Raw genomic sequence first — 17,165 nt, 5'->3', positions numbered from 1 at the left:
TACACGTATAATCACAATTCTACATCTTAACGGCATCAAGATCTCTCATAATCTGGATAACCTTTTCTAAACTCATCTATTTACATCCCATTTTTATAACTTAACCTATAGATGAGTGTCTCCCAAACTTAAATAATTTATGGGTCCTTTTAAAAGAGGAAAAACTTTTCAATGACCTTCAAGATCACACACAAGGACCCCAGTTTGAGAAACACTAATGGAAGAAAATGACATTCTGGTCAATAAAAGTATCTTTTAATTACTGATTATTAGTGATAAAATGATTTTTAATATTCTAACCGAAAGGAAAACAAAAATTTAAAATCTTTGTATACCTTGTAGCCTCTGAGAATAAATCCACAGACCCAGCAGCAGACATGCTGCTGTACACAAATGCAGCTAGCTAACCATCCTGAAGAGGCCTATGCTTACCTGCCTCCGTGTCTTTGTTCCTGTTATTTCTCTACTCTGCAATATTCTTTCCCTGTCATTATCAAATCCCAGGTCTATTCTTCCTTCAATGCCTACTTTAATTATCACCTCCTTCATGAACTCTTTCTGATACCCTTGGCCAAAACTTCTCTCAGTCTCTCAGGACAATTTTAAACCTCTCCTGCTGCATTAGCGACATCATTCTTCCTTATGTTATACCATTATTTTCCTGTGGTTATTATAGCTCCTATATAGCATGAAGATTAACTTGTTCTTTTTCTATTTACACAAAAACTAGTGCAGTCATCTTCCATATGACAATTAAGAAATGTCCACTGAATTAATCATGTAGGGAAAAAATAAATGCTAAATAACTATGACCCTCTACTGATCCTCTTAAAAATAGAACCGTTTAGGGGCATCTGGGTGGCTCAGTCAGCAGAGCGTCTGCCTTTGGCTCAGGTCATGGTCCTAGGGTCCCAGGATCCAGCAACATGTCAGGCTCCCTGCTCAGCCAGGAGCCTGCTCCCCCCTCTCCTGTTTGTGTGCTCTCTCTCTGTTTCTCAAATAAATAAAATCTTTGAAAATATTATTTTAAAAAACAGATCCGTTTACTAAAAGCTTATAACCAAACATATATATTCATAACAAAAGAAGAAAAATGTGGGGAAAAACATAAGTTATTTATAGGATTTACCTTCTTTTAAGCATTAAGTCTGATACAGGTATGCATCTTAGACCAGTTCCCAAAACCATAAGGAAGGATGTCAGAAGCACAGTTACCCGAAGACCTAGAGGGAAACAAAAAAATATCTGGGTAATTTTTATATTCTTTTCATGTGAAGTCCAGTGTTAGAGCAAAGATTTTTTACTCAATTACGGTTATATTATATTTTAATATTTTAACTTTTTGCTAAAAATCCACATAGGGAAAAAAATTCTCCATGCTGAAAATGAAATGATTCTAACATTAATAGAAAACTTGAATGATCACATCAAGGAAGAAGCTCCATTAAGTACAGTTTTTCAAAATGAATAGCTACAATGTTTTGTTCACATATAAGAGTAAAAAATACAAAAAAATAATTTTAAAGGACTAGGTATGTTAGTTTTATACTTCCAATATGAAATTTCCAATTTTCAAATGCAAGCTGCAAAAAACTCTAAACTGCCCCTAAATAGTTTCTTAAGGTAGAAAGGTCATGGCTTTAAATTTTCTTGAAAAATGACAATTGGCCAATTTTGTATTTTATCTAATAATCAGGACAAGCTAATGCTTGTTATAGGAGGTGGTACTTTAGAAACCTTTGATTATGAATACAACAATAGTCTTCTTATTTTTCTTGACTTATCAGATGGCTTTCAATTTATAGAATGATACTGTTTAAAAAAAAAAAGGCATGGCTTAGGACTGTATAATATGGATCAAGTAGCGTTTCCCTTTCTGTCCCAAATATAATCAATTATTTTAAAAATGTGTGCCAGTGGTCGGTCACATGGATAACAGGTAAGACAATATAAAAATATTAAAATAAGGTAATCAAAAATAGACACAATATTCTAGCTATGGCAGAGTAATATAATGGGATTATACATTCCTACTTGCTGGAAAGCTACGCTTCTGTTACTACTACACTAATGCCATCTATTTGCGGTAGTCACATCACACAGGTGGCTCATGATGAGCATGTGGGAAAAGCGACAACATTTCTTACAGTTTCTCCCAAATTCAATGCCTCCTTGAAACCATTTCATAGTGAATAGAATGAATGCAAATTTTTAAGTCGAAATTATTCTTTTTTCCCCGGGCTCTTTTTGACAGAGGGGAGATATTTAAGCATTTTGGTTTTCAAAGGGTTTTTCTACTTGAAGGTGTTAAAATAAGACAACAGGCCCAAAATGGAGTTGCTCATGCTAAACCTCATGCCACCAAACTTTCTTGACTTAATTACGGGTTTGGTTCTCCCAGAAATGGAACACGATTCTAATCAATCAGTGCTAGTGAGGCAATCTGCTTGATAGACCCCCTCCAAGCCCCTAAAGGAAAATGACTTTGCCACAGCAGTCTACTTTTTGCTAGTATAACTTCCTTGTTCCCGGTCCCTTCTGCCTGTAAAAGTCTTTCATTTTGTACAGCCCTTGGAACTCCTTTCTTAATGCTAGAGGAGATCCTGCCCGATTTGTGAATCATGAATAAAGCCAGCAAGATCTTTAAATTCACTCAGCTGAATTCTGTTTCTTAACCAAGGAAACTGAAAGTCAACAAAACTATAATTACGTAGATTAAACATAGCAAGGAAAATAAACTCGAGATCTGGATCAGGCACACACATGCCACATTGAGGATAATTTGTGATATGAACTGACTTAGCTTTATAATATTCTTATATGATTTGAATATGATTAATAGAATTTGGCAGAAGGAATATCATAGAAAATTGTGCTTCTCAGTAAGTAGTAATGCATACATACTGCTCATTTACTGCTTCTACTAACAGAATGCAAATTTTAAACCCACATTATAGCCATGGGAAATAGAGTATAATTAATAAAAAGTACACTCCATGGTCATAAATATGCTAAACTTGCAAAATGTTATTCTTATAAGGGTATATGGGGTGTCCTATGAGATACTGATTAAAATGTTACAGATTTGGGACTATAAGGCTTTACCTTCTACATGATATTTATTTTTTTCCTAAGTATTGGTTTATAATTAAGGTAACCAATCACCAAGTAAGCAGTGAAGCATTGTTTATGACCATATAGTCCAAATAACCCAGTTTCCTATTATTACTGCTTAAGGCTGGCACACTTTTCTATGCAATTATAGTTTTTATCAAATAAATGATAATATAACAGCTAAATATATACATTTCATAATAAAGAAGTTCTGAAAAGCTGATTATTAAAGCAACCTCACAGTTACAGCTTGTGGCTTTCTTGCTTATTTTTAATTGTTGCCAATTATTACTTAACCCACCCCAGATGATGCTCAATTCTAAATAAAATGTTTTATCTCATTTGAATCTCAACAAGGCAGGACTCTATAATTTCATGTAATCAAAATAACATCAACTGACTTTAGGAAAGAGGGGTATGAGGACTCCAGGAAAATAAGCCCATGAGACATCTAGTACTTTTATGTAAATAAATAGATCCCAAGTGATTACAGTATTAGGATGTGAGTGCAAAAAATCATCTGATGAAAGGTATTAGAACAATTTCAGAAAACCATACATGATTGAAAATAAAAATAAATTCTATTCAAATAAGGCACAGACACTGCAGGAAGCTTCCTTCCCATGGATGAAATAATTCCTTTTGCTGGGAACTTATCTGGCACAGGAATGGCATCTCTACAACAGGTTTGTCTAAAAAATCAGGATGCAAAGTTAACTGGAACGAACACACACACACACACACACACACACACCACATCCATATTGGATGCATGGGAAATTAATTATACCTATAAAATTCATCTGATAAGACTCTTCTCAGGCTCTGTACTTCCATCAACCGGAGAGAAGACGAGCTCTTATTTGTTCTTGGTGAGGAGACCTCTAGTCACCATATCCCCAAAAGCCACAGCCTTGCCACCCCAAACTGCTTTGGAAACCACCAGAAACAATCACACTGTGCCTGTTTTTCCCGTCTACATCAGTCCTGGGAGACCCAGATTCACAGGTCATCCCTGTACAAATATGTCTTCATATATCCCCTAATCTGAACTCATCTCTACAGCTTCCCCAACTCCTGAAACCTTGCCACTGTGCCTTCTGGAAGGCTCACAGTCAGTGAATCAGTGGAATCCCTACATTCTCAAGCCCTTCTCCAAATGTTCTCTTCACCTTCTTAATCCCACCAAAACCCCTCCCCCCATGACCCCGCTTCCAAAGCACTTCCAGATCACGGTCGCTCTCTGCTCCCTTGGTCTCTTTTCTCAGCGCTTTTAAGATTTTCTCTGGTTTTAAGCAATATGGTTATAATGTGCTTCAGTGTAGTTTTCTTCATGTTTCTTCTGCTAGAATTCTTGTATTTCTTAGAGTTGTGGGTTTATAGATATAGAATTTTTTTGCCATTATTTCTCCAATTTGAGGAACCGACCCTCATCTTACTCTATGCCCTATCCTTTTCTCTTCTCTTTTAGTATATGTGCTGCCGAAGCGAGCACTCTTCTCTTTTAGATTCCTAATACATGTATATTAGGTCACTTAAAATGGTCCCACAGGTCACTGATGCTGGTGGAGTTTTTGCTTGTTTCTTTGTAGTCTTTTTTGCCCCACTCGCTTCCATTCTGGATAGTATTTATTGCTGTCTTCAAGTTCACTAATCTCTTCTTCTGCAATGTCTGATCTGCTATTAAATCCTGTCCAGTACACCTTTTTTTTTTTTTTTTTTTTTCTGTCAGACTGTATTTCCATCTATAGAATCATAATGTTGGTCTTTTAATGCTGGTCTTTTTATGTTTCCTGTGTTTCTCCTTAACATGTTCATGCTTTCATCTATCTTCTTGAACATACATAGAATATCTAAAGTAGTTGTTTTCATGTTCCTGTCTACTAACTTATCATTTGTGTCATTTTGGGATCTGTTTCTATTCATTGTTTTTTCTTCTCTTTATGAGTTGTATTTTCCTGCTTCTTTGCATGCTTGGTAAATTTTTATTTCAGTGTCCGGAATTCTGAATTTTACCTCGTTGAATGATGGGTTTTTTGGGTTGTTTTTTTTTTTTTTGCACTTTTTCAAATGTTTGTGAATGATATTGTGAGATATAGCTGAGTTACTTTTGATCTTTCTGAGGCACAGTTTTACACTTTATTAGGTGAAACCAGAGCATTCTTTAGCCTAGGGTTCTTTTGTCTTTACTACTGAGTATTCAACTCAACCTCTTACGCATTTTTTTTCCATTTTATTTATTTTTTCAGCGTAACAGTATTCATTCTTTTTGCACAACACCCAGTGCTCCATGCAAAACGTGCCCTCCCCATTACCCACCACCTGTTCCCCCAACCTCCCACCCCTGACCCTTCAAACCTCTTACGCATTTTAAAGTTTTTCCCTTTTTGGTCTTGGGACTGTGAACTATTCCAAACTTTGTGTGAACTTTGGGAATTGTTCCACCTGTTCTTTTTTGCTCACAAGTATCTGCCGATCATTTATCAGCTGAAGACTCAAGAGAAACTCTGTATAGATCCAGAGCTTTCTGTAAAGCTTTTTTCCCTCTCTGGTACTCCACCCTAAGTATTCTAGTTAAGTTGGTCTCTTGCAATTCTTAAGTGTTTCCTCAACCTAGGGAAACTGCAATACTCAGTCTAGGCTTCCCATCTCTACATGGTACCTGGAAATTCTCTCCAGGTAGTCGGCTGAAACATTCATAGGGATCACCAACCTATCCTCCCTGTTGTTCAATGTCTGAAAACTTTGTTTCATATACTCTCATATACTTTAATTTTTTGTTTTTAGTTGAAAATTACAATGAAATCCAGTTTCCAATATTCCATCATGGCCAGAACAGCCATCAATCTAATTATATTTAATTCTCATAAATCAAAAGTCCTTGCTGCAGCTGTCTAGAAACTACCACACACCTGTCTCCAGGGTATTCATCCTCACCATTTGCAAATGTTGTGGCTCGTTATTCCACCCTATGCCACTACTTTTTCATAAACCTGGTGATTTTGATATCCACTAGATGATCAGTTCAACATCCCTACCTCCCAATTCTGACTTCTTGTTCTATGATCATGTCCTCTACTCTATACCTCAGTAGTCTGTTCTCTTGTTTACACTCTGACCTTGTCTTCACTATGACTGCATCCATGACAATCTCAATTTTGAGCATTCCATTCTTCAATCATGACCTCCTCTCTTTCTCTCTTGCATTGTTTTATAGTCCTCCATAGTATTTATCATCATCTGACATACTAAATATTTAATTTTGTTTGTTGCCCAGATCTCCTCATTAGAATATAGGTTCTATGAAATCTATCTTCCCAGTACTTATTACACATTTAGGTACTATCTCCCTGAAACTTTCTTCACTTGGCTTCTAGGGCTCACTTGCTCTTGGCTCTCCTATTATCTCACTAGATAGTCTTTTTTTTTTTTTTTTTTTTTTAATCTCTGCTGAAAAATGAAAATGGGGAAGAGGGCACAAAAGCCATCTTAGGAAAATAACCTGTCTTCTACGCTAAGCTGGCTGGGACCCATGACAGCAGGAAGACCAGACAACTATCTACCCTCTGGGGAGCAAGATCTTTTAGAATGTTGGAACTTACTTTCTATGTATGCAGACAGGACATCTGCAGCAGGACAGCCAATATATGAAAGTATATTAGCTTTCTCCTACTGAAAAGGAAAACCACTTCTTAAAAGAGAAGTTTAAAATTTCTTTTCCTTTGCTTCAACCAATGGTGAACATAAAATTGAATTCCCTATGTGATTACAGGTAACTTATTTTATAAAGTGAACAGGTAGTCCCTAATTTAGCCAGATAGTTCATACAATTATAATAAAAAAGGTAAAAATTAACATTCTTCTACCATAAAAACAAGGTTGGTTAAATTTAGAAAATAATATTGGAAAATGCTCCTGGCAAAAATGTTTAAAGAACAAAAAAAATTTTCCCCTAAATTTAGCCAACTTTGTAAGGAATGACAGAGGACCTGTCAGAGACTGGAGGAGATTAAGTAGAAATCATAACTAAATGCAGTTTGGAACCCTAGACTGAATCCTGGGGGGGGGGGAGATGTTAGTGGAAAAACTGGTGAAATCCAAATACCATCTATAATTCAGCTTAAAAGCAAACAAAAAACCTCCAATCTGGGGGCTTCTGGGTGGCTCAGACAGTTAACCAGTTGCCTTCGGCTCAGGTCATGATCCCGGGTTTCTGGGATGGAGCCAGCACGGAGTCTGCTTCTCCCTTTCCCTCTGCCTCTACCCCTGCCTTTCCCTCTGTTCGTGCTCTCTCTCTTGCTCTGTCTCAAATAAATAAATAAATAAATAACGTTTAAAAAATTGGGGAAAAAAAAAGAAAAGAAAACTTCCATTCAGTACAAGAAGCCTTTCCTCAGCATCTAGCACACATCTGCAAAAGTACTTACTCTACCTGGAAGTTCTATGCCAGTTGAGACACACCTTCCAGGGCTTGACACCTTTTTGTTCTTAGAAGGTTCTTCCTTTATTGCTTTGAGTTACATCCTTTTGTAGCTTCACTCAATTTAGTTCTTCCTTCTAGAACTACACACAGTAAGTTTAATTCCTCTTTTACTTGACCTTCGCATATTTCATATTCTGCCTCAAGTCTCTTTGTGAAGGTTGACACAATGTTTCCCTTAATCTTACACATTATGATTTTTACATCATTATTCCTGTCACACAACTTTTAATGTGCTCCGGCTCATCAATGGTCTTAAAATTGATGCTCAGACTAAACACTATAGTATATCAAACTCTTTCTGGTTGATGCTATACTTCTACGCCTCAGACTGTCCTTTTTCAGCAGCTACATCACAGTGATCATGAATCATTTACCCATACCTGTGTGATACACTTCAGTGCCTTATCATTTAGTTGTGTGACCTCTTTTTTCTCCTAACAGAATCGCACTGGCAAGTGGTAAAGTGAGAAACGTCTGCCCACATTCTTCCTCCGAGAGTCTTCATTCACCTACCACGCTTTATCTGAGAGTCATAAATCTCAATGGACACAACGACCTAGTCACAAACACACACTCTAAAGCTGCCATGCACCATTTTAGAGAAATCAAATCAATCAGATGTAGTTTCCCCGAAAGCCCTGGGCTGGAGTCATCTATTATGCAAAGCCAACTCAATACTTCCTCATATCTGGGCATCATCAGTCTATTTTCTGACCTTTCACGCTCAACACCTCCAAATCCCTCTGAAGTCAAAGCATCAGTCATTTTGGTCAGGTGTAAAAAACATAAATAGCACGTGCACGGGAATGCTCTCATGTCCACATCGTGCAAAAACAGAGATCACTTAATTTCTGCTGTTGCATAATGGGCAACAGTGATGTAAACATAAATACAGTATCTGCAAAAGAAGCCTCCCCATGTGTGTCGCTTTGGGGACGGAGCGTTCCTGGTCTGGAATGGGATACCAGCAACACTCGGTCACCTCACATAACCCTCAAGACGATGCCGAGGGCGGCGGCTGGCGGGCTCCGGCTCGCCCGGGGAGTGACCGCACGGCCCGGCACTGCCCGGAGCCCCTCACCTCTCTTGTCCAGGAGCCACATGAACGCGAAGCAGGGCAGGAAGCCGATGGGTCCCCACAGCACGAGCAGCGCGATGTCCCAGCTGGAGAAGCCATAGGCCTGGCGCGCCGAGTTCTGGATGGGGCCCCAGGTGTTCCAGACCAGGCCCTGAGCGAAGCCCAGCAACGAGAAGAGCAGCAGCACCAGCCAGCGCCGCCCGTACACCCGCCCGGGACCCGGGGCCGCCGCGGGCAGCGCCGCCGCCGCCGCCTCCCGGCTTCTCCAGACGGCCCCCGGCGCAGGCCCGACCCCGGGCCCCAGCAGGGGCTGCCGCTCCTCCTCGCTGCTCCACCCCGCGCCCATGGCGACGCGCGGCCCGCGGGGCCTCTGCCCAGCGCGGTCTCGGTGACCGCCGACTAGCCCCGCGCGGATTCGGCCGCAGGAGGCGGAGGCAAAAGCTGTTGAGGTCGCGCTCGGCCTCAGGGCCGCGGCCGGTGCGCCTGCGCCGCGCGAGCCGGCCGGGGGCTGGAAGGCGGGGCAGATGCGGCGAGCTGGGAGGAGGCTGGGGTACTGCACTGGGGCACCCACCTCGCGGGTACTGGAGAGGAAACTGAGGCGGGAGGCCCCCGTCTCTGAGGGAGGACGAAGAGGAACCAAAAAAGCGGGAAGAGCGCGACTAAGCCCGGGAAAAGGAAACTCCCAAAAAGGCTGTGCTAAGAGGAGGTTGGGATTGCTGGAGGAAGTGCCTAAGTTTACATCACGTGTCCAATAAACAACTCGGATACCTCTGGTCACTTAAGCTGTTGCTTGCTTCTATATTGCATTCATTATTTTTGTTGGATTGTTAACTTTAGAAATTAAAGGGGGAGATAGGATAAGATTAAGCTGTTGAATTTGCCCCTTGAAAATAATTTATTTTTCACTGACAGTGAGTGTTGCCTAGTTTTATCAGCTACCTTTTGTCTTACATACCCAACGAGATAATAAACTAGTCAATGACATTCGTATGTGTATAAAAAAAGATATAGCTATCTTTCTACCCACTGCCTGTCATTAATAGGCATATGTTAATATATTAATACGTTAAGGCTAAGAGATTTCTGCCCCTAACGACTTAGATCCATCTCCAGTCATTACAATTTTGACCAGACGAAAAGTAAGTGAGAAGGGTGGGGGCTGTTGGCCTCTTGATCAGGCAGCCGGTTGTTTATTTCATTATATAAATCCAGACGCCTGACAGCTGTCGGTTAGTGTCCTTGAAACCATAGGTCAGGGGCGCCTGGGTGGCTCAGCGGGTTAAGCCGCTGCCTTCGGCTCAGGTCATGATCTCAGGGTCCTGGGATCGAGTCCCACCTCGGGCTCTCTGCTCGGCGGGGAGCCTGCTTCCCTCTCTCTCTCTCTCTCTCTCTGTCTGCCTCTCTACCAACTTGTGATCTCTCTCTGCCAAATAAAAAAAAAAAAAAAAAGAATGCCTTCAATGCATTTTGGGACGCCTGGGTGGCTCAGTGGGTTAAGCCGTTGCCTTCGGCTCGGGTCATGATCCCAGGGTCCTGGGATCGAGTCCCGCATGGTCTCCTTGCTCGGCAGGGAGCCTGCTTCTAAAAAAAAAAAAAAAGAAAGAAACCATAGGTCAAACGATTTGGCTGTGTGGGTCGGGAAATGAGTCACAGAGAACGCAGTTAAAGGATGTTTGCTTGAAGTTCGTATTCCCCAGAAGCCACAAAAACCAGATGGAGTCAGGTTGCTGCCAGAAGGGCAAGAAGGGTGGAAGAGAAGCCTGAGCTCTCCTTGTAAATGCGGCTGCAGAGTTAGCGGAGGCAGAGCCCCATTCCACAGCCGCTAGCCCCACAGAATGCAAACCATCCCCTAAAACTCCAATATTGTTGGGTGTAAGAAAGTGGCAAGGCAGAGAGGAACGACCTGCCTGCAAAAAGACGGGGAGCAGAAACTAATCCTAGAAAAGACTACGATAAAAGAAGGTTAAAGTCTGGGGAAAATACAAAGCGCTACAGCCGCGACCACGTGCTGACATTTCAACAACCGGGGAATCAAAACAAACCTGCGTGGCCCCGCCCGGCGTCCGTCACGTGACCGTCGGGTGCGTGGTGCTTCCGGAGGAGACCCGGAGTTGCTACCGCGGCTGCTTCCTGCACTGCGACTCCAAAGTCGGGGTTTTGGCGGTCCTCTTAACCCACTCCCACTTCACTCCCCTTTTGGGTTGGGGCGGAGCTAGCCATGGCAGCTACCCCGGGGGCGACCACTGAAACGGCCCCTGCGGCTGGAGCTGGAGAGGTGGAAGGTAGGCGCCAGGCTAAGTCAGACCATGAGTACAATCCTGTGCCAGTTCATTCCTGGCAACTCTCCTGAGGCCATTTGGTCTAGTTCTTATTTCACGTCTTTACGGCACTGCATTAAACTGTGAAGAAAATTGTTATTTTTTAGTGAACGTGGCTTTTCTCGAATCGGGGCATCCGGGTTTCCAGTCATCGTTCAGGCCCCTGTATACTCCCATCCTACCGGGGCTGATTCACGCAAGAGGGTGGTTTGAATGGGTTAAAATTAAATTTGTGAAAGTGGAGCCCACTCTTGAGGTAAATGGAAGTATCTGGGGCTTTTATGAACGGAGATTATGAGCTTTTGTTAGATTTTGGTGGAATCCTGCCTTAGGTGACCAGTGAGGTTGGGTGGCCCAAGTACCAGAGATCTCAGCATTTATTGAGTGATTGCTCCGTGCCTGGCACAGTTCTGGGAACTGCTGCCAGAAATCTAGAGACTTTTGAGTGTTTATAATAATGCCTTTTTCCAATTGAGCAAAGGGACCTAGAAAGGAAAAGAAGGGTTAATATCGGTAGCATGAATAATACCGGCAGTACACGTTGGGTGAGGGCTGTCACCAGGAGGAGAGATCACCCTGGGGAAAACATAAATGCTTCAAGGAAGGAGTAGTTGGAGGTGAGCCTTTAAGATTGAATGAGTTCTTAATGAACTTAGGTGATAGTGCTGGGCAGTTGTGGGAAGACGAGGAGCAGAAAAACAGGATGGCTGTGGTTGGAGATCAAATAGTCATGTTTGTCTAGAGCAGGAAATGACCAATCCCAGTTGAAGAAACAATTATAACTTGGTCCTGTCTGACCACAGTTTCTTGTCTTTATGAACTCCCTTATAAACCCCAAGGATACAATTCTTGAACTTCATCTATACCTCCCATCTGTGGAGTCTTGCATTTTCTGTCCATCTGTACCCCCTTATTCAGTTTATAATGCATGTTCTATTTTATGGTCTCTCCCTTGAAGATGCACCATTTCCTTGTTCCTCCCTGCCCTTTATTCTTCTGGCAGAACTCATACTCTTGATGGACCCAAACTTTTGTCCCCTTCACACCTGCACTTATATGGCTGAATTTTGCTGGAAAAAGTCCTGGGCAAATTGATGACAGTATAAAATGAAAATGATCAACCTCTTGAATATTCAGTCAGCATGGGCCTGAGATCCTCTGATGCTGTTTCCTTGGTAAGCTTACTTCCTCCAATGACAGTTCCCTAAACTCTGTTCATCCTCTCTTCATCTCTTTCTCACTTTCAGTGGGTGACTTGCAAGTCAGCTCAGTTCTGCATCTAATTTGTCTACTTTTTCCCTCCTTAACTATCAGGCTCTTCCTTGTCCAAATCATCCACATTTCTCAGCTAAACCACTGCTATATCGTCAGGCCATGCGATCCTGTTTTTATTTTGTGGCCCTCCAATCCCTTCTCCATTCAGCAAAAATTGACACTCCCTTACTTAAAATGCTTCAGTGAATTCCACTGCACTTAGTATAAAATCCAAACTCTTAACCATGGCCTATAGAAATCCTTGGTCTGGGCTCTGCTGATGTCCCCAGGAGCATCTGTTGTCACTCACTTCCCTCTCCTCTTGTCTATTTTTCATGTACTTGGTTTCTTAATCTTCAGCTTTCACAGTATGTCACCACCTGAGTTCTTACCAGACCAACAACTAAAACTCATTTTAGTTTTACCCTGACTCCTTACCAGGGATATTCCTGCTTCCTTCGTTTCACTTATTGCAAAATCTGAAATTACTTGTTTATTTTTGTTTCCTCTACTTGAATTTAAGTACCGTGAGGGCAGGACCTATATCTGTTCTGTTCACCACATGTGCTCAAGCAGCAAGTACAATGCCCAGGCACAAAGTGGACACTTAATACATATTTGTTGAGTGAATAAATAAGGGAATTCTGACAATTCAAAGGCAGGAGGAGAAAGAGCATGGCATGGTCCAGGGACCGAAAGAAGCTGGCGTTAGAAGTGGTGAGGGAAGTGGGATCTTGAAGGGCACTTTATACCAAGCTAAGAAGTCTGGACTTTATTACAGTAGGAGGACTTTAAAGAGCTTTAGGTAAGGGAGTAATATGATCAGATTTATTTTAGGAGGATCACTGCCTGAAGGGTAGAGGATAGATGGAAGGGAGAAAGACTAAAGAACAGGTAGCCTTTAAGCCTCGCTTTTTGTCCTTTGTAAAATGTATAATGATTGTGAGAGTTAAAGATAATTGTGGATCATCTAACGTAGTGTCTGGCAGGAATTACATGTTCATTAGTGGCAAACATTTTTATTATTAATACAAAGGCCTGGCATTGGTGACTGATGGATGTTGAAACTGAGAGAAAAAAAAATTAGAACTCTGGAATTTTCCAGCCTGAGAAACTACATGTAAATTAGGAACCTAAAGAAAAGGAGGTGGTTCAGAATAATATGTGAATGCATAAAGCTTAGGTAGGGAAATACGATGCAAAAGATACCGAGCATGCAGCTGGGTAAGAGGAGGGTTTTTTAGATTTAGTATTCACTTTCCATAAATTCTCCCTTTTAACATGTACAATTCATTGGTTTTTAGTATGTTCACAAAATTGTGCAGCCATTACCACTATAAATCCAGAGCATTTTCATCACACTGAGAAACCTGGTATCTATGAGTAGTCACTCCCAATTAGACCCTCTCCCCAGCCTCTGGCAGTCACTAATCTACTCTCTGTCTCTATGGATATTTGCCTACTCTGGATGTTCCACATAAATGGAATCATACGATATGGGGCTTTTTGTGTCTGGCTTCTTTCACATTGTATAATATTTCCTTCCTCCTTTTCTTCCTTCCTTCCTTCCAACAGAGGGAGACACAGGGAGGGAACACAAGCAGTGGGAGTGGGAGAGGGAGAAGCAGGCTCCCCCCTGAGCACGAAGCCCGATGTAGGGCTCAGGACCCTGGGATCATGACCTGAGCCGGAGGCAGACGCTTGATGACTGAGCCACCCAGGCGCCCCTGCATAACACTTTTCAAGGTTCATCTGTGTTTTAGCATGTATCAATACTTCATTCCTTCTTCTGGCCTAGTGCTATCCCCTGGTATAGTAATACCACATTTGTTTATCCATTTATCAGTTGATGGCATTTTGAGTTGTTTGCACTTTTTGGCTATAATGCTGCTGTGAATATTCATATGCACATTTATGTGTTAGCATGTTTTCAGTTTTCTTGGGCATGTGTCTAAAATTGGAATTTGTAGGTCGTAAGATAATTCTGTATTTAACTTTTTGAAGAAGCTGGTGAATTTTTTTTTTTTTTAAGAGAACACAAGCATGGGTGGGGGGGGGTGGAGAGAGAGAGAGAGAAACTTAAGCAGACTCCTTGCCCAGCATGGAGCCCCATGCATGGCTCAAGCTCATGACCCAATCCAAAATCAAGAGTTGGGCCCTTAACCTGACTGAGCCACCCAGGTGCCCCAGAGGAAACTGGTGATTCTTAATCTTGAAGTCCTAAAGAGGGGGAAAAATCTGACGAAAATGTGGATTTGCTCCCCTGAAAAATTCAGCATGCATATACATTTTTGCAAGTGACTTCGTATTTTTGTATTAGATTCTCAGTATCCTATCTGTGGAACTTTCAATCACATTTTAAGCTGCCATCCTCCCCAGAATCACCAGTTTGGGGTGACTGTTTATTACCATTACTAAGAAAGTTAAATAGAGAAAATCCTACCAGAAGAGAAGGCTTTGCTTTAAATTACATAAGGCTTATGTGAACAAAGGGTAGGGAAAAAAAGTGCGTACATTAAATACATGATATGAAAGGGTCAGTATATTCAGGATAATGATGAGTATTGTGGGAGTCATAGGAAAGTGAGCAAACTTATTACCATCCCATTATCAAAAAATATCAGAATGTATATTAGAACAGAAGACTATTTTATACAGTGAGAAGATAGCTCTTGCCTTAAAATAGCTGGTAAATATAGTTTACAATATAGTTTGGGGGGAAAGATACAGATAAAGAGTTATAGTATAAGACATAACCACAAGCAGGAAGAAATTAATTGGAAAGTAAATATTACACACCTTCAGTGCTTTAGGGCTGAGAGAAGAAAGAACCAATGAAAATTGAATTGGTCTGTACTTCCTGGAGTAATTTGAAAGTGTGGTATAGTTTGAATATGGAAATGAATGGAAGAGGCCATGTCTGGCCATCAAGGCTGGGAGTAGAAGTGAATGGAGAAAAGCTTGAGTCACATAAGGGCCAGAGGGCGCAGAGGAAGGTGAGGAGACAGACTGGTTCTACTAGAGTAGAATTGGTAGCAGAGAATGCAAGTGAAAAGAAGGAAGATGGTATCCTTTGAAAAACTAAACTTTATGACAGTAGGAGGCCTTTAAGAGCAGGGTCAACCAGAAATGAAATGAAGAAGAGGGAAATCATGGGTTTTAGTTTTCTAAGAAAAATAGAGCAAGGCCACCTCAAAAAGTGAGGAAGTGGAGAGAGATATTGGGGATTTGAGACTGAAGAAGCTTTAGAATGGTTGCTGTATGGGCAAGGGTGATTAGGAAAGGGACCGGTAGAGATGAGCATGAAACTGTGGACCTTTGTTCCATTGTGGATTCCTTTGTCTTGAGATGGTTTCTGATTGTGCACATTATGCAGAAGTAGCAAAAGCAAGTGTTTAGTTTTAATAAAGCTTCAATATTTTGTATATATCGCTAAAAATGAGGTATGAATTCAGAAAACATTTATTTAACGTCATTTTATGCCAAACATTGTGCTAAGCTCTAGGGATAGAAAAGTAATTATCTTGCCTTCAAGAATGTGGTATTTTTTGTTTGAAGTAACAGCTTGAAAGTTATTAAAAGCAAAACATGATTGTATTGATAATCAAATATATTAGAATCCTTATTTGAAAATAAAGTGGACCTAGGGGTACCTGGGTGGCTCCATTGGTTAAGTGTCTGCCTCTGGCTCAGGTCATGATCTCAGGGTCCTGGGATTGAGCCCTGTGTAGGGGCTCTCTGCTCAGCAGGGAATCAACTTCTCCCTCTCTCTCTGCTCCTCCCCCTGCTCTCTTACTCCCTCTCTTTCTCAAATAAATAAAATCTTTAAAAAAAAGTACTTATATAAAAAAAAGAATATAAACGGGACCTTAAAAATGCAAAATAAACCATGTTACTGCTATTACAGCTTAAAGTTCATAGTATTTTATTATTTAATAAAGATGCTCTGTTTCCTTGGCACCTGGGTGGCTAAGTCGGTTGAGCATCTGGTTATTGATTTCGGCTCAGGTCCTGATTAGTAGTTAGAGCACAGAGGATTTTTAAGGCAATGAAAATACTCTGTATGATATAATGATGGACCTATGTCATTATATTTTGGTCCAGATCCGTAGAATGTATAACATTAACACTGAACTCCAAGATAAACTATGGACTTGGGTGATAATGATGTGTCAATTTAGGTTTATCCTGGTTAAAAAAAAAAGGTATCATTCTGGTGAATGAAGTTGATAATAGGGGAGCCTTTGCATATGTGGGAAGGGGAAATCTTTACCTTCCCATTTTTGTTATAAACCTAGAACTACTCTAAAACTTAAAAAACCAACCAACAAACACGAAACTACTTAATGTTATGAATCAACTTAAATTCTGAGTGTGAGATGTTAGAGGATCACACATTGTTTGAAGCTTGTCAGTGAAATTAAAAGTTGCAATTCTTTGAATCTGATTCTGCCTTTCAGATTGAGGTTATATTTCTTTATCTTGGGCTCTGGTTTTAATTGTAGCCAGATTTATGTCTTTATGAAGAGAAGAATGTACTCTTAGTGACTCTTCTAGGCTTTCTTGAAAAGAGTGAACATTATCATCAGAATGAGGAAGGTGATAGGAAGTAACTTGATAAGGGAGGACAGTTTTCCGGTAGGAATTTATCTCCTACTTTTAAGAGAAGGAAGCTCCCTCCCTGCCCCAGCAACAACCAACAACGCACTAACCACCCCTTGCAGCCAATGAGAAACCGCCACAACTTCCAACTCTTGTTTTTTTCCAATGAACTTTTTTTTTTCCATTTTATTTATTTTTTCAGCGTAACAGTATTCATTCTTTTTGCACAACGCAAATCTTCCCAATTCCCTCCTAAGGTCCTGAATTGTAATTACCCTGCTATTCCCAAATAAGTGCATTTTGGTGGTAAAATTAC

General features: G+C 40.9%; 2 protein-coding genes across 2 annotated transcripts in view; one reads left to right on the top strand and one right to left on the bottom strand.

The window, feature by feature from the left end:
- The window catches only part of SLC49A4 (solute carrier family 49 member 4), an 81,778-nt gene extending 72,389 nt beyond the window's left edge, over window positions 1–9,389 (bottom strand). The window contains exons 1-2 of the mRNA XM_046001621.1: window positions 8,679–9,389; window positions 1,130–1,223 (exon numbers count right to left, since the gene is read on the bottom strand). Coding sequence (XP_045857577.1) covers window positions 1,130–1,223; window positions 8,679–9,021 — 437 coding nt within the window. The 5' untranslated portion in view covers window positions 9,022–9,389. The remainder of the gene's footprint in view (window positions 1–1,129; window positions 1,224–8,678) is intronic.
- Window positions 9,390–10,785: 1,396 nt separating this feature from the next.
- HSPBAP1 (HSPB1 associated protein 1) overlaps window positions 10,786–17,165 on the top strand; it is a 61,266-nt gene continuing 54,886 nt past the window's right edge. Inside the window, exon 1 of the mRNA XM_046001620.1 lies at window positions 10,786–10,957. Within this exon, the coding sequence (XP_045857576.1) occupies window positions 10,894–10,957 (64 nt within the window). The 5' untranslated portion in view covers window positions 10,786–10,893. The remainder of the gene's footprint in view (window positions 10,958–17,165) is intronic.

Source organism: Meles meles, chromosome 4 (assembly GCF_922984935.1).
Source record: "Meles meles chromosome 4, mMelMel3.1 paternal haplotype, whole genome shotgun sequence".
Classification (NCBI taxonomy): Eukaryota; Metazoa; Chordata; class Mammalia; order Carnivora; family Mustelidae; genus Meles; species Meles meles.
This window is presented reverse-complemented; position numbering and strand designations above follow the sequence as displayed.